Source organism: Pezoporus flaviventris, unplaced genomic scaffold, assembly GCF_033815535.1.
Source record: "Pezoporus flaviventris isolate CSIRO_AGI_PZ_B2104156 unplaced genomic scaffold, CSIRO_AGI_Pfla_v1 ptg000036l, whole genome shotgun sequence".
Lineage (NCBI taxonomy): Eukaryota > Metazoa > Chordata > Aves > Psittaciformes > Psittacidae > Pezoporus > Pezoporus flaviventris.
In genome coordinates, this window is record NW_026892584.1 from 45029709 (window position 1) to 45050603 (window position 20895).

Here is a 20895-nt window from a genome sequence, read left to right on the forward strand (position 1 = left end):
ATGCTGAGTTACCCTGTACGTCTTTCCAAGCTTTAGGATCTGTCAGCTTCTGGCTGCTTTTCTCACAGAAGCACATCAGCTGGGAGCCAGCATCACTGCCTGGGGTATGAGAATGTATTTGCTGGGGTAGCGCACACTGAAGGGAAAAAACTGCCTCATTCCAAGTGTGAGTTCTTCCTCAAACCCTGGCTGCTTTCTTCCCCTTCAAACCATAGTCACAAACATCACACTTAGTACATTTTAAATGGAAAGTGGATGTTCCTGCATACTAATTCCTTCAGGCTCTGTTGTCCTTTTACAGAGCATGATGCTATGTAAAAAAAGAAAGATGAAAGCAAGTAGAGAACAGGTTGTTTCCTCTGTCATTAACGCAGTCCACACTGCAGTGAACGGGTGTCACTCCTTCATAACTATTAAAGTACCACAGCCCAGCCAACAAGCTTCAAACTTCACAAGGACTAGAAAGCAGAACAGCAAGATCTTGATCATGAACATCATAACTTTAAGACAACCCCTCCAGGAGTCAGCTCCCTTGGAGCCTTGGGGATAATGTGATAGAGAAGGCCACATTCTTTGCTCACCCTTTCTGTCCACCTTTTGTGCTAAAGGGCAGAAGGCAGTTGAGAAGCCGAGAGATGAAGTGCTGTGATCACACAGATTAAAGATGATGATAAATATGGGAGCAGAAAGAAAGCTCTGCAGGCATGCTAGCTCCAAGGTCATCACCAGCTTCAGCTGAAGGAGAAAATGAGGAAATGCCTGCTCCTCTGCCAAGCTGCCACCTTCAGCTTTGTGCTGGAGAAATGATCAATAGTGACTAGCAGCCTTTGGTTCTGCGCATCCAAGAACATCTAAAGACATTCATGACTGAAGATCAGTCTATTATGTAAAGCACCAAATAACTTATCGGGATCTGCAGCCGCTAAATATATACCCAAGTATTGTTCATGTGCCCCAGGAGCTGCACGACCCACTTTACCCCTCAAGGGAAAGAGAGACAAGCCAGAGCGACAGGAGAGAGCAGCAGGGTCCAGGTAATTAAAGACATTGGTAAAAAGGAAACCCAAACAGAACAAACGATGTAGCAGACCATCCAGACAAAGCCTTTACAAATGGGCACTTCAGTAAGCTGTAGCTGTAGCTCAGTGGGCTAAAAGAGGTACTCATTCCTGTGGGCATCAGTTGAAAGTCACCATTATTATGGGGAACATAAACATGGTGAGATCATTCTGTTCTGTTGTCGATACACATTAAAAATGAAAAATAAAACATGAGCAGAGTGCCTGGCAGGACAGGGGCATGCTGGCTGGAGAGAGACCAAGGAAGGAACAGACTGCAACTAGCTGAACGATGCTGCTCAAGATAGAGAGATGTGTTCAGAGCACTTGCCCACAATATTCTGGGCTTATGCCAGTGCATTTAGTTCCTTTCCACACAATGGTTTTGTGGGTTTTCAGGCTGTGATTTTTATTTTATTTTTCTCTCTCAAGAGAAGAAAATTCAAATAAGCTATAAGGGGATTCCAGACAGTGGTGTTAGAAGGGGATGAATTACCCTAGAAAACAAGAGTGCATTAGGAAACCTCTATTATCTGGACTTGCAAGTCCCAAGCATTTCCAGAACCAGGTCAGCCATTTCTTTCCGGCTTGCTAAACTCCCCATGGCCCTCCCACATCTCTTCTCCCCATCTGGATCCCCACAGAAGCAGAAGTCAGGCACCAGCATCAGCATCCATGTGGACAGAAGCCAGTGGAGCACAGGGCCTGAAGTCTACTGACCATTGCCAACTGCAAGCCAAGTACAAGTCAAGATTCCCAAGGAATGGCAATCTTTCTGGGAATTCAGTCTTGTCAACCACTTCCAAAAGAAACAAGGGGTTGAAGCAGTGATTGAAAGAGCAGTTGTATTTACATAAGACAATGAACACAAGGCCAGCCTGTATCAATATTAGCAATGGCTAATTCAATCTGTCAATGGGAAGAATATGAAATATGGAGGAGCTGCTGCAAAGCCTTCATTTCACAGACAGTTAATCCTAAAAAGAAAAATAAGCCACAAAAGCAAGAAAAATCAAGGTAGCAAGCAGGAACAACCCCAGCATCCAGCACTGTATTCATCCCAAGATTCCTAAATTCTTCCATTGCTTCAGTAGGAACATAATGAACCCCACAAATGCACTAACATTTTAAGCTGCAGCTCCAAAACCCCAATGTTCCCTTTGCGTCATGCCTTTTCCCTTCCCTCTAAAATTTCTAGTAAAAAATCAGGCCAAAGTGTTGTTGCAAAGATGCAGCAACCTGCTTCCATTGGAGAGCAAGGTTTTAATGTGCTCAGATATTAACTTACTCTAAGCAAGTTAGTTGCACTCGCTTTGCTCTGACTCCTGATACTCTACACTGAAATGATATATTAAAATTCAATTCCCTTAATGCTGTATCTTCAGAAAAGATCTTGATGTGAAAATGGCATGAAAGTCCAAAACCAGTTTACTTCATCATTTCTTAGGAGTATCTTTTTCACTCTTTTTAATCACACTGTTATAAATCTGGGTTATCTCCAGTTCACTGCTGAAACATATTATCAGCTTATACTTTTCCCTTAGCTAATCATGAAACATAAGCAATACTTCACAGGCTCAAGAGGTTATGAAGAGAACCTCACTAAGTTTATTATACATACACATCCCAGATAATAAAATTAATTATAAACACTTGTATACACATTTTATGCAGTTCAGGAAAAAAGACGCAGAGACTGGAAAACAACTGAAATCAGCAAATGCATCTTTTCAATTGGGATGTTTCTTTACTTTTTTCCAGAATAAAAGTACATAATAAAAAACCATTTATATTCTGCTGGTTACCACTCACATGCTCATTTTCTCTTGCACTCAGCAACATTAACAGTGCCGTCAAAAATGTATTTACTTGCTGAGCTGTATTTGGGTTATTTGTGATACAAAGCCTCAGTAGTGCAAAGCAGATATTACACCAGCTTATCTAGGCAGTAAGGGCAACCCTCTTTCATAGGATACCCACCATCAGAAAAACGATGCTCAGACAGGTAAGTGATAAGAATATATAAAACCATGTCCTGTCAAATAATTTGTATCACCTATACCAGATGTCCTTCTGCATGCAGATTATTCTGTCTGCCTCACGAGGACAGACAAAGACTGTGTGTATGACAAGTGATAACCTGTATGTATCACACCACTGCCCGCAGGGTCTGGCTAGTCTGGATGTATATGATGTAAACCTGCACCGAGTATCAATTTTGGTCAAACAGCCAGTGCCAAAATTTGCATTAGTTAGATTTGCACAGCACCATTGAAGGGAAGGAGACACTGTGGTGCGGTAGGAGGCAGAATTTGGTGCCAGGTCTCAATAAATGACAAAACCAAAACATGAAGTGATTCAGCACAGACAAACCTTTTCAGCAAAATAATTCCTGTGTCTTGCTACCATCACCAGGAAAGGGGAGTTAATAGTATTTGAAGATCTCAGCACCTTACTGCCTACATACCACCACCACAGCGGAGGGATGAACACCCTCTGCTGTGTCACACACAACATTGCAACAGCTAACAACTGCTGAACTTTCAATAGTTGAGTAGCAGACTAAGACATGTCCCCTATCCATCATCTCCATAACTTCAAGTCACAGAGACAGGAAATAAGATTAAAATAGAAAATGACAATATAGTCTGTACCGTAACTACATAAAAGTATCATCACCTTCTCCAGCAAGCCTGCTCCTTGCATTGTTTTTAGTTAAAGGCAGGAAGCATAATAGTTCTCACTGGTGTTAGCTCAACAGAGCCAGCAGCTCCTCAAGGAGAGCCCCCTGGATCCCATTCCTTGCCTGCAGGAGAGGTCGCCCCAGAGATGAGGTGACATGGTCTGGCATCCTCCGCTGCTCCATGTGTCAAAACCAGACCCCTTTCAGTTGCTGAGAAGATAGTACAGGACAGCACACTCAAAGAGCCCTCAGCACTGAGTTGTGCTTAACAGAGTCACAGACCATGATCTAAAGCCTTTTTGTATAATGCTCACAGAAAGGCTTTTCTGAATGAACCTTCCTTAAAAAGAAAAGTAACATATGAGTAAAACAGTGATGCAGAAAAGAGTGATTCAGGCACAAAGGTGGATGTGCAGCTTGTTCTAGTCTTTTTTGGTATTTGTGATGACAGAAGCCAGGAACTTCAAGTAAACATCTAAACATGCATTGTATAACTACAATATAAAACTGATGTTAGGTATCTCTCATGCAAACCCACGACAATGCAGGCTAACAAGTGCACAGGATGCTTAATTGAAAATACTGATAGTGCTTAGTGCTAAGATCAGTTTTTAGTACAGAAAAACAGTAGTAATGTGTAGGCACTTGAAAGTTGACGAAGAATTTAAGAGTGCTTTCCCATGCTGCCTGAAAAATACACCATTCAGTTTATAGCGGTATCAAATGCTTATTTCTAGGACGTAGAAACACAATAATACAAAGGGAGAGAATGTGATCTGCATGCAGGTTAGCCTTTCTGTGAGCTATCTGCATGTCAAGAATATCTGCGAACTTCACTAACATAAATAAGGGAGGGAGGGAAGACAGAGTTTACTCCAGAAAAAAACAGCATCAAAATTGTCCTATGATGGTCATACCTATGACAAAATGAGTGAGACAATGACCAAGGAAAGGATTTTGTAGGTATTCCCACTGCTTCTCCCTAGGATTAATTATTTGGATGTACAATAGGCAGGACAACCTGGAAAGACAAGAACTAAACTTGCTTCCCAGGCCTTGCTATCTTTAATACCTGTGACTGCTGATACTGAAAAGTCAGGTCAAAGCGCATGTGACCCATCAGAGCACTGTGCTTGCCATGGCACAGCTTTTTGCTGCTGACTGAGAACAAGGAAAGACAGCTCATCACATCAGGACCCACAGGCTGTCCTGGTAACCACTAGGACTCCAGCAGCATGTGCCACCTGCAGACCTGTGTCCCCTTCGATTCCTTCATTTCCTGCCAATGACTTTGCTCTTCCTCTCCGCTGCTGTTCTGACCCATAGAAATCCACCCAATCATCTCTTTGCGCTTCATGCTGCGTCTGTTGTATATGGAGATCATTAGTGTGACATCAGAGAGCTGGAAGAGAGCAACCTGGAAGATGAAAGTTTCTTTGTAGACAGGGTTGGGCTGTCCTCGACGGATGGAGGTTTTGCAGTGAGACATCTCCTGACCCACAGAGTTGCGCAGGCAGAGCTTTCCATAAGTATCTAGGACAAAAAAGAGGAAATAGTAAGTTAGGCATAGATGGTAGAACAAATGAAAGCCCCAAGCAGTCAAAAAAACACCCCCAAAACCTCCGAGTAGCTTTGTCTACAGTGAATAATAGATGAGGGCTGGACTGCTGTCATTAGAAAATCCTTGAGATGAGAAACAGCAGGATTGGATTTCCTCATATTCAGCTGCGGAGAAAAAGGATGAAACTGATGCATGTTTCGGCCCTACTTTCTTGAAAAGAGGAGGAAACTTGGCTCCCAAGCCTAGCAAACCTGTCTAAGACTAACGGAAACTATCAGCAATCTCTATGGATTCTCCCCAACAAATGATGAATCTCTACCTTCCCCCTTCTCCCTCACAGTCAAGCTTCATTGGGGCCATCTTACCAGGGCTTGCCTTGGCTTCACTTGCCTATCCACCATTCTCCTTTGGAAGAATGCCTCTATGATCCTTATTTAATATAGCAAACTAAAAGGGTCCTGAAAGAGATGGAAAGGGAACCTGCATGCATTGTGAAATTATTTGATCTGACATGACAGTTTCTAGGTTTTTTCTAAATTCTAATTTGTCCTGATTTTGAAGGAAAGTACAATGATGTCATCGTTTAAACTTTTTTGGTGGACTGAAGGTCAGTTTTATTCACTATTTAAAGTCAATACATGGAATAAAAAGGCTTAGTAGCTACAGAAGAGGGATGGTTCAGGTCAGTGCTCCTATAAATCCACCCTTAAAACTCTTGCTGCTCCTGTATTAATTAATTTACCTCTGCTACATGATCACTAATACATTGGTCTCAGGCAGAGCTCTGTTGTCCCAGTGCTCCACAGACCCAGCTCAGTGTAAGTTTTCACCTCGCTCTGCAAGTGATGGTAACAGATTACTTGTCAAGAAAAGTCCCCTCCTAACCTCTTTGTGATCTGTGCCTGGGGATTCTGCAAGTGAGGCTTATTTCAGAGTGTGCTGAAGATAGGAAATAAATAACAAGCCTCCGTCTTTGTCTATGGCATTTCTATCCTCTTCTGTTCCCTTCTGATGTGATATTTTACGCACTTATCTACTGAGCAACACAAGGTGTGAAATTACACTTCAGGTGTGAAAACACTTCTGTGTCTCCAAAGCAGGGCTTTCCACTCCTCTCAAACTGTTCCACTGAAAAAGCTGTCAGGAGACTGGCAATCAAGGAGCAAATTGTGAGCCTGCACAGCTGTACAGCTATCCAGTTACTGCGGGGGAAAGTTCAGTCCAGTCATTAGCTGGGGGTGCCAACCTGTCTCCCAGCGTAACCCTGGAGATGAAGTAGATCTTGCCAACAAAGACCTACCTGTTAAGAGAAGCAGAGCTCTGACCTGAAATGTTTTCCTGATTGTTTCTGGGAAGGAAAGAACTGCTATAACTAGAGGTGGACTAATTCCCACAGTAATACTCAGTGTTGGCGGTGCTGAGGGGCTGAAACCTGTAACGACTTCACACACATCAGAAACACAAAGCCCAAGAGAGGAGCCTCTGTTCTGTGAAACAATGCAAGCAAACTACCAGACACAGTCTCTTGCAGAGCTTGTAGAGATGTCGCTTTGCTTTGCACTGACAAACTGTAACATGCACCATTCCTCCTGTGGAAGTCCTGGCTGCTGGTCTGAGGCTGTGAGGAACTTGCTGGAAATAAAGTGCAGAGTAGAGGTTTTATGGGTCTTTTAAATGTCTTAATATTCTTTTTTTTTTCTTTTTTTTTTCTTTTTTTTTTAAGGAGGGGATTTCAAAATAATGAAAAATCTCTGCCAAGTTGATTCTTAAATACAAACAAGCAGCTAATTAGTACAATTTCCTGTTGAAATTTTAATTTTTTTCTTTCTTTCAAATTGAAAGCTTACATTTTCTATGTAATTTCAGTGTATTTTCCAAACCAATCCCATTTATAGGCAGAAAGCTGAAGGGGCTTGTTTCTGCTGACACACAAAAGAGGTGGGTGCTGAGACCTAGGAATTTATGGAGGTGAGACCATCTCTGTTTGCTCCTGGACCAATAACTCCATTTTTTTCTAGATGTGTCCTTGGTGTTATACTGATTTCCCCATTACCCTCTGAGAACTGCTTTGCTGAGGGTGAGGGCATTTGAGTGGGATCACGGTAGGACTGGGTCAGCAAGGGCAGAGTGGAGGCATGGAGCAGCACTGGAAAAGTCCTGCTCTTTGATCTCCTGGCAGCTCCTGGGAGGGTTTCCCCAGCCGAGGACTGCTACAAACACTGTCACTGCTATCCTATCTGGCCATGGTAATGTGCAACATAACTAACAGCAGATGAAGTATGCTTTAGTTTATCTCCCCATGCTACTTGAGGGAAAGGTCACCCACACATGCTTATATCTTTTTCTGAGAAGACAGGGAGAGGACTGAAGTCTAGATTTTCCTCTCAGTTCCTTCTGACTGCTGCCAGTATTGGCAGCAGCTCAGGTGAGATTCATCACACCTAACTGCAGGCACATTCATTTGAGTGCTCCCCAGAGGAGTCAACCAATTTATAATCAATACCCCCAGAAGAAGCACAAGGCACAATTCAGCAGCAATCTAGTAGACAACGCTACCATTACAGATGATATAAGTTTTAACACTAAATCTAATACCACAGCTAAAACACTTCATAGGATGCTGTTTCAGGATGTCTCAGTTAATTTTCCAGGCAATGAATGGATGAGTTTCTTGCAATTGTAAACTCTAGGATACCAAACTTCTGACTGATGCCTCCACTGTTGCAAGTGAGGAGTAATATAGCTGGCTTTAAAGAAAAACAAGCATCACATGACCAATGACTTATATCCAACAGGGATCAAAGTCAGAAAATTGGGCTTTTTCTTTCATACACATCAGATCCACTACATAATTTTGCACCAAGGCCCTTTCTATACAGTATCAAGGTAGATGAGGATTGTGCATGTATCATCTGGATCAGGGAAGAACATGCAGGCAGGGAGGAGACTATGCCCAGGACAAAGCCAACACCATGAGCCCTTTTAATGCCCATGTAAACACAGGCACAAAACCAGTGTGACAACTAAATCAGATTGCTAACTCTTCTTAAATTTATTCCATTGGATGTATTTTACCAGCCAAAAGAATCAAGCTTGCCTGAACAGAAAAGAGTAGGTGTGGATAATTTATTTAGCATTTAAAATTTGCTTTGCAGAGCTGGTACGTATGAGGCTGAGCTGATATTCTGCTCCACTAACTACATTTTAAGACTGTGGTTTGCCCTTATTCCATTGTGCTCTTTGCAGCATCTTTTTAGATGTCTCATTAGGAAACACTTCATAGTTCTCCTTATGGTTCAGTCTGGTTCTCCGAGATAAAAAGCTCTCCCCTCCATTTGGCTTTGTCAAAGAAAAATCACCCCCAGATACACAGTGAAATTTGTGGAACTAAAGCAAGGATGAACTTGAAAATTTACTGAGGGATGTATGTGCAAGAGCATCCATTCATTATGAAGGCAAACATTTTCCACCTAATTACATCCTCAGATTCAATAATGGCCTCATTACTGTGGTATCTCAGCACTCTTTGCTCTTCAGTATATTTACTCTCAGGCCACCTCTGTCAAGCACAAAAGGAGAAGAGAGATTAAGGCTTGACATTCTTTAAAATGCCTAAGTGTTCACCTTCCATTTAGGCACCTATCCTACATGAAGGAGAGTGAGACCTCTTAATATCTGGGAATGTCTGAGACTGCAGCTTACCCACAGTTACACAGAAGCCTGTGAAGAAGCAAGAACAACATCTGATTTTGCCAAGACCAATTTTAGCACTGCATCAGGCTCTCCTTTCATATAGGCTTTGGAACAGAATTTTGTGCTACAGCTCATCTTTACTCTAATTTTTCATCTCTGGTATGACTGGATTGAACAATGTTACCATATACATAAAATATCAACACCTCTGCATTTAATACCAGAGTGAAAAGCACTAAATCAAGGAAGGCTGCAAGAAGCCAGACACATTTTGGGCTGGCGCTGCATAATCTTACTCCAGAGGTTTGGCCAAACCTCTCCTTGTGCAGACTGCTCTGTCTCCATCAATACTGCCCTAACCATAAAACACCTCTTGAGAGCTCATCTGCAAAGGCAACCACTTTATCTGTGATTCTTCTAATGACCCATTTCTGTCATCATCCTTCTAAGGGAACTAACTGAAAATGACAGCTCAAGGGAATAATCAACTACAATTTATATGTTCACATTTTTCAAGCAGGGACCGTAATGTTCATTCTGTTTTCATTTACCCTAAGTTCCACCGTTATTAATAAAGCTGACCCATGAACAAGAACACTGCAAGTACAAAAGCATCTAACAACCTGCTTGAATTTATATTTAGAAAGGAAATAAACAACCAAAGACTCCTGACCCTTTAGGTCTGTGGATTGCAGAGTACAAAACAGTGCCATACAGACTTTCCCACCCGCACACCAGGCAAGCTAGCTCATTTCCAAAAGCAGTATAACCATGTCAGCATGCCGCAATCCAGACTAATAACAGCTGCAGTAAAATAAAGCCTTGGGCCTAGAGCTTAATTTCACCCAGCTGGCATGCCCACGCTCCTAGCCTACATGATAAATGGCAGTATTTCATGGCAAAGCAGCCCCAGAGCTTGCCTCTGTGCTATCTGTACAGAACAGCCCAACACGAGGTCTCCGAGACCCAGGAGACCATTTCTTCATCAGGCATGGCATTACCTCTCCATTAAACCAGCAGTGAGCAGAAATACTCTGAACTGGATTGGGAAAAAAGCAGGGAGGAGAATTAAACCCAAGCTTTTGTTCCCAGCCTCCCCTAGTGAATATCTGGATTAGGCCAGAGGCAGGTTGCAGCCTATTCTATAAATTGTACGAGAGCTCAGAGCTGCTTGTTAAGTTGCTGAGGAGACAACCTGTCTACCCCTATTCCACCAAGTCTCTGCTGCTCAGGTCCCCTCTCTTGTGGCTGGCAGCTTTCACACAAGGAAAAGGCTGGGATCAGGCAACCTTCACAATGTGAGTCATTAGAGAACTGACCAGCAGTGCCTTTAATTTAGAATGCAGCAGAAATGAGTGCTCTACTCTCTGGAAGCACTGATAGGCCTTGTTGTGGTTTAAGCCCAGTTAGTAACTCAGAACCATGCAGCCGTTTGCTCACTCCCCGCCCTCTTCTCCTCCAGTCCCAGAGGGATGGGGAGGAGAATCGGAAGAATGTAAGTCCCACGAGTTGAGATAAGAACAGTCCAGTAACTAAGGTATAACACAAACCACTGCTGCTGCCACCAATAATAATAATGATAAGGGAAATAACAGGGGAAGAGAATATAAAACTAAAAGGGGAGAAGGAAAACAATAAACACAAGCGATGCACAATATAACTGCTCACCAACCGCTGACCGATACCCAGCACAACCCAAGCAGTGATCTGGGCCATCTGGGTGACTCCCCTCAGTTTATATACTGGGCATGACGTGCTGTGGTATGGAATACTCCTTGGGCTAGTTCAGGTCAGGTGTCCTGTCTCTGCTTCCTCCTGGCTTCTTGTGCCCCTTCTCACTGGCATGAGACTGACAAGTCCTTGATTGGAGTAAACATTACTTAGCAACAACTAAAACAATGGTGTGTTCTCACACTAAATCCAAAAACACAGCACTGCACCAGCTATTAGGAAGAGAAAAATGGCTGCTATAGCTGAACCCAGGACAGGCCTAGGGGAGGGAATTGACAGCATTGACTTGTTTCATGCAAAGAGACAGGCTGAAGAGGAGCAGACCAGGGCTCTCTGGAAGCAATGCCCAGGTGTCCCAGGAAAGAAAGCTGCTTCCAGAGACCCTCCAAGCTTGGTTCCTTGGTGAACTCCATGTCCACTCCATTTTACAGTGCCAGCTCTCACCTGGCACACGAGTTGGGCTGGAGAGCCAACTTACCACCTCCCTGCACTCTCCAACCCTGAGGAGGTGCCCCTTTTTGGGGAGGGGAAAGAAGAAAGAAATTTTTTTTTTCCCTTGTCCACAGCTGTGGGACTGGGAGAGACACCACCACGCATTCTGCTTTAAATGCACTCCTTTGATTCAGAAATATCTTCATTTTTATACCCAGCAAGCGTAACACGGATGATACTTTTCATAGACCACATGCTATCACTGACATCTAATTATCATGGTACATCCCCCGCAAAAATCTCACAATTGCTTCTTGAAAGTCCCTTATTCCGTGACTTGTTTTTCTGAGCCTGATCAGTCCCAGGTCTCACGTGTGATGGGAAGAGCTGTACCAAGCCAGTCCATCCACTCAACAGTACCCAATACCAAATGCCTTAGTAAGTCCATTAAAATATGGCAAATACGGCATATGCTGATTCTCTCCCAAATACCTTCCCAGTCTCCAGCCATTTGTGACTCAAGTCAGAGGCAGTGTTTTCATATATATTGGTCATCAGTGGATTTTTCTCTGTGACCTTGTCCTGTGATGTACCAGACTTAAGCATCCACAATGTTCTGTAGTGAGGAATTCAACAGCATTAAAGAGCTGTCCCCTCTTCAGGACCTGCTACCTCCTTGCTTCATTTCATGATCCTTTGGTTTTGTAACAGGAAATACAACAAGTAACTGTTGCCAATTCAATCTCAATGACACTTATGATTGCATAGACCTTTGTGAAACATTCCTTTTTCTCCTTTTGTCATAGCATGATGGGAGGCACAGTTTGTTCAGCTGCAGCTTCCTGCAGCTGCTCCCATACCTGTGATTGTCTCTAACAGAAGTCTTTCCAATTCTGCTGCATGCTATTTGAATAGAGGGAACCAAAACTGTACATAGTATTCATTATGCTGGTGACCGTATATTTACAGTCAAATACCAATTTTTCATTTTGTCCTATGTGTATTTCTAACCTTTAATTTGTTTGGGGTATTTTTTCATTACTATTGCTCATCCTTGATTTTCATGGACATATTTATTATAAGCCTAATAAATATATTACTCCAAAGTAGCTCCAAGTCCATCCAGATTAAGTTTGTATTTCACACCTTCCCCCATGCAAGACCTTATGTTCATCCATACTTCATCTTCTGCCTCACTACCCAGCTGCTCCTTACAGAGACATCTTTCTGGGGCTACTTGAATCTGGCTTCATCTTTAATAACCTCAGCAAAACTTTCTCAGCTGATCCTATTGTAAATTTATTCAAGCTACATTCAAGTATGTGCAACAAAAAGATGGAGGACAATTGGTCTTGTACAAACTTACTGTAAGGAACTGGCAAGTACTTGGCAGCAAGTAGCTGTCCCACACCTCTATTGCTCTGTTAACCAAGATCTCTGGAGGACTGAATACATCCCAGCTTGCTTTGGTATAGATCCCCCTTCTATTATTGATAAGATGGAAGCATGAATTACAAACATTTAGGAGCCCATGCAAGTTCCCCTGTTCAGCGCTAGATATGCAGGTTAAAAGTTAGGGGTTTGGTTTGTTTGGGTTTGTTTGGTTGCTGTTGTTGTTGTTGTGGTGGGTTTTTTTGTTTGGTTTTGGTTTTTTTTTTCCCAGCTTCCTGGTCTGATTTGGAGTAATTAAAAAAATTCACCTGTGCCTCAGTTATCCAGGAATGAAATAGCTATAGTAACTTTTCTTCTCTCACAAACAAGTTCATAAAATAAAATCCACTAATGGCTTTCAAGCATTCTGATACCAGAGCAATCAGGATGCTAATTTTTCTATGGAAGCATCTTCTGTACTCCTCGGCATTGTTATCTGCGGCTCAGATGTTTGTTTTCAGACAAGGCTTTATGCCAAGAATTTATCCTGTTCTAAATAGAAATCCTGATAAGCTTGTTCTCTCCCTCCTGTCTACAATAGCATTAATGCTATTGTATTTATTTAATGGGGTTAATACGCTGCTGGTATAATAATGATCATGTATGGATGTAATTATTATGTGTGATTAATTCTGCAGCTGCTGAAAAACTTGGAGGACTTTCCTTAGGCAAGGGAATATCTTCACAATAGTCCTTCTCAAATTGCATTACACACAGGCGTAAACCGCAAAAGAAATGCAGAAGGGGAAAGAATGAAGTATGGATTAGAGGAGACAGAACTGCACCCAGCAAAGCAGCTGATGAAGGTTAGACACCATGTGAACCGAGACCATCACTCTGTTGCATGTTTATACACTCACTGACTAGCACGAATGATTCCTGGTCTATCACTACAGTCCCAAGGTACCATGCTCATAGCATGTAACTGGTTATAATTTTTTTAAGATATGTCTGTCAGTGGTGTATAATAATGAACATCCTTTAAACTAACACACTGGGTTTTGTTCTAAGAAGATACAATAACACAGACCGAAATATGAACCCCTGCATAACGCTAGCATAGGTTAATGATTTTTACAAGAACCAAAGAGAATGAGGTGCACAGTATACAACCCATTAGCACTAAAATACAGAGTGTCCATGCCTGACAAAACTGTAGATGTTTTTCTGCATAAGGCTTTTTGGCACACACTAATAATTTACAGTCCAATGCTGCAGCCATACTCTTGAGTGCTCTTAAGTGCTCTGAGTGATAATGGATCTATTTGTGTGATCAGAGATTGTAGACCCAGGCCTATAACTCAGCATGCTCCCAAAACAATACCTGGACACTTATCCTTGACCAAACTATCCTTAAATTACACATATGTGACCTGAAGAGAAGACACTGCCTACAAGATTTAAGTCTCCAAGTTGTCCACCTGTTTTCTAACCCAGTTATTACTCATATAATCACCCATGACTTTGATGTTTACCTTACTCAGTTTAAAGGTTTAAGTGAAGGAGAAGATACGCCCAGGAAAAACTGAGATGTGCACAATCTTCCTCTTCTTCTCTACAAAACCATCTGGTTTAGCCTCTGCTGTCTTTAACACCTAGAATCACCAATGCTCCAGTCCAGATCCTTCTGTACACAGTGAAATCCCTGTGCAAGGATGCCAAGCAGTGAGCACACACACTGTAAGCGATTCTGAGCTCACCTATGCAGGACTGCAGGTATCAGATGCGAAGGTCAAGGTGGGCAAAAAGCACAGCTGGAGAATTTGCTGCTGTGCATGACTCTCATGACATTCCCCATAGCTGCAGCTGTCAGCAGCAGATAATACTAAAGACACTGGGCTGTGACAGGACCACATATGGGTACTGTACAGGCTCTGTACATGCAGGGCTAGGAATGGAGATGGATTCTACCCGTTGACTTATCTCAGTTGTACCATAAATGGCTGCCTCAACAGCAGCCTGTGCTTGGTATTTCAGTGTCCTGAAGCACCGTTATATTTGAAATCCTCACGATACTTTCAAGAAATAAATCACTCCCTCTGAGCCTCAAACAACAGAACTGCAGATAGGATGTATTTGAGAAAACACAGAGGCTATTTGCTCACCCTCCAGAAAGGGAGATAGCAGTTTTCGTTTTCACCCAGAGAAGCACTTATTGAGCATCTCATTCAGCATGTTTCAGACAGTAATGATCGGACCTCACAGCACTCCTCTGCAGTGCCTGCAGGAGTTATCAGTGAAATGCTACTCAAACATCTGAGACAAGGGCTGGTTTTCTTCTTTCTAACTTCTTTCAGTTTCTGCTTCACTGGGTTTTCCTTTTCTCACCACACTACTGGGAACTTTATAAGAGCAGAAGAATAATGCTGAATGCAGAAGCAACAATGTGACTTGGAATAAAAGAAGCAGGTTGTGATAGGTTCAGAATTCAGCTGTAATCATTTATGAATTTCTGTGTTTTACCTATAAACTGATTTAATGCTAAGAGATACTGGTCTGACAATGCTGAAGTTGACCTGGATACGGAAAGGATGCAAAGAAACAACTCAAGATAGCCTTAACAGTGAAGACTGAAGAACTGTTATGAAGCAATGCCAGGACTACTACTTTGGATGGCTGACAGAAGTTATTGTCCAGCTTATCAAACCAATTAGACTACGCTTATCTGAATTCCTGCAAACACAAAAATGGAAAATTCAGGCAGAATCTAAATCAAAATGTCCCTCAAGGAATGTTATCATTTTCCCATATACTGCTCCTGTTCTTATCCCATCAACACAGAATGCTTCTCAGGTTTAAAGTTGCTGCCAACCAAACTACTGCACTTCTGTACACCCACCAGCTAAGAAGCTGAATGGGATGTCTAATCAAGGCAGCTAAACTTTCCCATGCTGAAAGCTAACATGTACACACATGACTAACCTGCCAAATGCTATCCCACCAGAGGCCCAGGACAGACACAACTCGCCAGCACTCATAGACAATGAGTTATAGGGCTGCTCAGTTTACTGTAACACATGGAGCTACACAACATGCACCCAGAAAGACATTTGTTAGAAGAATACCAAAACCTGTGAATAATTTATTGCAGGTGAGAAGCTGGAAGGCAATTATTTGAATTCTATACAGTGAAGACATTCAATTTATGGGAAAAGAGTAGGCACTACATATGCCTGACCCAGCCAGACACAAGACAACTTGCACAGGGCCTGATTTAAGAACAGAAGTGCTGCATAATCCACATCTTCAGGCAGCTAAGAGATAAAACTCCAATACCACAGGTAGATACATGAAAACATGCCAGAAAAAAACACTGTAGTAAATTAACCTGGAGCTGTATTTGGACTACTTGAATTTCATTTCTGAGAATAAACCTTTAGGACGTATCTCCACTGCAACATATATAAATGCAGTTGAGCTTGCTTGCTACAGCATGTGCTAAAACATTTGTCTTAGTCTGTCTTTGCTTTTAATTACTAAAAAGGTGCCAACATGAAACCTTTTAGTAAGACATGTTCTTGCAAACAAGACCATGTCTTTAACTCAATGGACAGCTATGTTGCCACAGCTAATGCAAGACTTGCAAAGGCTATGCAGACTGGGGTCATGTTTTATTACTGCTGCATAGACTTGCCCTTAATTCTCAAGGGACTGACTGATGACAGATTATTTCTGTAATATACGTAAGTATAGTTTAGTGGAAACTCAAGTTTTCACATCCATATATTGAAATATTACATAAGTGTTTTTTTAGCTCTGGGCCAAAATGCAGAGTATCTTGCAAAAGCAACCTTAGCATTTTGCAAGTTGGAGATACTATGTCAAATCCAGTGAAGGCAAGGGACTGTCAAAGGTTACTACCTGTGACAGGCAGGCAAGCACATCACAGAAAGCAAGCACATGAACAAACAAGAAAATATTATTTCACATAGCCATTAGCTGCTGATTTCAGACAGGAGGCAAATGAACAATACAAGATGAATACAGCACTGCCATTCAACCCCTGAATGAGAGACCCCAGCAACAATGCAGGTAACACCATGCACTACGGCTGCTTTATCATGGACATTAGCACCACTGTCCTTGTCAGGGAGTAACTACAGCTCAGGCACTAACTAAACCTCATGTAACGCAGTTTCCATTTTTTCCTTTAGGCATTGCAGGAAGAGAACTCAACTGCTGCAACCCAGAAGAACAACTTTCAAAACTTCTTTCTGCAGAAAATTTCCTTTTGTGGCAGCAGAGAATTCCCAGCAGCAGAATCCCAAAGGGCCCAAGCGCCAGATCACCTAGCCCTCAGCAGCACAACAAGGGGACTAAACAAGGTATAGCCCTGGGAAACACTTACTGGCACTAGGCAGGGCCTCTGTAGGTCACATGGTAACATATAATCACTTGAAAAGTGCTTCTTTCTTTTTATGGATCTGCTGAGAATTGCTCTGTTCTTTGGGTATAATAGCACTTTCGCCATAATCAGATCTTGTCAAGGTATATGCAATAAAAGAGACATTGAAGTATTACTGTCCCATCAGTTGTGTCTTCATGATTGCCTCCAATTACACGGCAAAAATTACCAGCACACGTATTTGAAATAATGCTTTTAATTTTCAATCAGATGTTCTGCAAGGAAACCTACCTCAGCAATGACTAATTGAGTATCTTGAGGAAGAAAATAAAAACCAAATTTTGACTCAATGGTGTTATTTAACAGCAGTGAAAGTACTTACCAGGTGGCCTATTAATGGCGAGGTTTCGGAAGTGACTGCCTTTGATCACCTCCACTGACAGCCGCCCTGTAGTGGCATTGTATGACAATCCCACAAGCAGCTCTGGCACCCCTCCATGCGACAGGGACTGTGTTGAAGAAGCACTATCGCTGTGAGAGACTGCTGACAGACTAAGCTGAGAGTCTGCACTCTGCAGGGAAAGAGCACTGAAAGACTCATCAGGACATTCAACACCACCCTCCCTTAATTTATATCTTTTACCCTTGTTTAGTAAGATCTTTCTTAAGAAATAACAATGACTAAGAATGAATTACGATGGGGCTCCAGCAGAATCAGAGCATCACTTTTACAAAAACACACCTCTGAACTTGCTCTTTAAAGATGAGGAACTCTGAGTAATGTGTTATCACTAGTGTAAATCAAAGCCTCTGAGATAAGTATACATCCTACAACATCAAACACACAGTAAATTCCCTTGACAATGTCTTTTGGATGGAATGCATTTTGCAGTTTGGGGTTTTCAGGTCATGTACAGTGAATTTTCTTTCTTTCTTTCTTTGTTACTATGATGCTCTCTCTATCCCACCCTACCCCCGCCCCCCCCCCCTTCTGCTGGAAAATACACAGTTTATTGATTTCATGTGCACCACCTCCCACTGAGCTTTTTTTAGACAATGAATCATGACAGAACTCATCTATACAAATTGATTGGCAGAGCCAGAGCAAGATACAACTGTGATGTGCATGGAAGACTATAAAGCAGCACAACCAGTTCTTCCTCACAAGACCCACCCTTTTCACTTCCACCTCTCATGAAAAGGAACATTACTAGGCATTTCTGATAACATGTAAACTGCACAACACAGAAATCCACAAGCTAGGTGTTAGTGCCAAAAGAGGTAGCTCTTGCAGTGGTAGTAGTACAGATCCACCCACGTAACAGTGCACAAAAAACTACTGTCCTTGTTGAAATTAAGACATAATTAGCCTTGGTGGTTCCAGAACCAGCCTATTATTTCTGAATGACACAGCATTTGATGTGTTTATATGTAGTACCTCTACATGATTTTGTTTAAGTTTGCTAGCTGAGCCATTGTTAATAACACACAGCTTTGTGTGGGGAAGATATGGCCTTACCGATAAATTTTCAAGTGACAGTAGGACAGATCCACCAGTTTAACCCTAATAGCTCTGAATGAAAGGTGTCAGCACAGCTGGTCCCCATTCACCAGGTGAACAATTTTACAGAGTCCATGTTTCATCCATCAAACTTACACTCAAGTTACTCCTTGGCTCCAAGACCAGTGTCACTTTTGTTTCCCCTTCCTGGCTGATGTTGCTCAGGCAGAACAACTGCTCACCCATCATCTTCTCTCCAATCATCTTGTGCACCGCATAGAGTCGGAAACGAATGCCATGGCTGCTTAACTCCTCTGGCTCCAGTTTATTGAAGGTAATTTTATCCTTGAACATGGGGATCGGTCCCCTCTGAACACTTGTCTTACCCCTCTGTTTCTTGCTAGGCATCAGCACTGTGTGCACTTGCCAGGTGTTCACTCCACTGCGGTCTTTGTCTGGGATACCCCTTGCTTCTAAGACAGTAACTACTAACTTTTGACTTGAGGCTTTATAGTTGAAGAGGATGTCTAAATCACCACATTTACAGATGGGCTCATGAGCACTATGATGAGCTGGTATGCTATTCACTTCAGTATGTTCCTGCAAAGAGAAGGAAGAAGTAAAAGCCCCATTGAAGTTCAACTGCTTCTGTGATCCCTACTCTATTTAAAAGAAATTGTTCTCCTCACTTGTGCTTGCAAGTGCAGGCAGTTGCTCTGCAAAATAAGGATCCCACTGTTTCTAAAAGGCCAGGGATAGTTAATTGCCTCATTTTGTGTACTATTCCTCATACAATCTAGTAAGCAACAGCACTTGTTGAAGCATTTCCAAAGAAAAGTTTCATCGATATTTAAATGTTTTGCAGAAGATTTAATTTGGCAAAAATTCTAGAAAAAAAATTTAAAAAACCAACAAAACAAAACAAAAAAAACCCTCAGTTTTGAGATATTAATAATTAATCCTGAGACATTTAGGTTTAGTTTTATTAACCTCCCCCAGCTTCATCTATTACTTCGAATATACACTGGAATTCTTTCAAAACTGATTTTTTTCCATTACTAAAATCAAACAATTCAGTCAAATCTGCTAAATTTTTAGATATTTTGTTACACTGGAAAATAAAACAAAAATTAAGCACTGCTTTTGAGTTGAAGGGAGGGGAAATCAAGATGTCAGAATTTCTTGCAGAATAGAAATTCCATTTCTAGATGCTGCCTTATAATTCAATAGCTTTTCTACAGCTAAAGCAACAATAATCAAGAAAAACAGTCTGATTAAATACATATTTACTCTTTATTCTCTTTTTAAATCTCCCAAAGAAAAGCATCTGTTCCTTCAGTTCAGATACTAATACATTTGGAATAAAAATTCAAAATAAATAATCAAAACATGCTGAAACCAATTCACACACAATCTTTTATCTACTTTTAAAACAAGAACCATCTTGATAAAACAAGATAAAAAACACCTCACCTTACCTTTTGATGAGTAGGCGTGTGCATTTCTGTTCAAAACTACTTTTTTATCTTAGAGCTAGAATGTGCTTCATGTGATAAAGTGGTTGCTATAGTGATCAATGACTTGTATTTAAACATGAGTATACACTGTACTAGGGAAAGATTTTCAGTTAATAGCCAGAAGGTGAATTAGGGCCTGTCACTAGCAGTCTGAGTCACCCTCCTCCTCAAACATTTATCTTCTTTCACATTTCAAGTAACACTTCAACATCTTATTGTTTAGAGTACAGATCAGGAATCTTATTGTTAAGAGTACAGATGATGGGCCACAGGACTTCTGACGTAATTCCCTTCACAAGTGTCTAGGGTGGCATGTCTCCCAAACAAGACCTTGGACAAACCTCAAAAATTTTATCTACTTGCTGTCAATCTACTTTTTGAGTGCTCAAGTTCATCTGCCATGATGTGCAATGTTCCAGCTTTTCATATGTGCTTAAGATTCATATATACGAATACAAAAGTCCATGCGTGCATATTAGTGATGGAGACCTGCTGCCATATGACTTGAGGAAGCAATGCCCAATGATATCCAACGCTTGGATAGCACACAAAATTACTTGGTTGCCCATAAAAATGCCTTTCTGCATGAACAGCAGGCTGCAAAGACAAAAATGCAAGGCAGGCCAGCTTGCATGGAGAGACTGTGATGTTATGTAAATGCTAAGTGCTGCTGTGTAGCTGTCAAGTTATTTCTGTCTGGCTGATGAAATAATATCTAAGAAGGAAATGTAACGGGATTGCACTTGACTCATGTTCCACATGTTCACCCCTCCCTACTTTCATCTGTGCATTTGCTATTGAGAAGACGGAATCAAGACATTTAAGAACTGCGGCTAAAGTGAGGAGATAACTGTGCCTGCCGCATAACTGCTTTCATCAACATGCCTGAGCTGGAGAATGCAAATTCATCATAAACCCACAGGTACAAAGACTGAAGCACAAC

The 20895-nt window shown here is 41.7% G+C and overlaps 1 protein-coding gene across 2 annotated transcripts in view; it reads right to left on the minus strand.

Annotated features, from left to right (window-relative positions):
- Window positions 1-2635: 2635 nt before the first annotated feature.
- The window catches only part of SYT16 (synaptotagmin 16), a 103222-nt gene continuing 84962 nt past the window's right edge, over window positions 2636-20895 (minus strand). For both annotated transcript variants that reach the window (XM_061464212.1, XM_061464213.1), the window contains 3 exons: window positions 18592-19035; window positions 17317-17506; window positions 2636-5274 (listed from right to left, as the gene is read on the minus strand). In XM_061464212.1, the coding sequence (XP_061320196.1) occupies window positions 4961-5274; window positions 17317-17506; window positions 18592-19035 (948 nt within the window). In that variant the 3' untranslated portion in view covers window positions 2636-4960. The remainder of the gene's footprint in view (window positions 5275-17316; window positions 17507-18591; window positions 19036-20895) is intronic.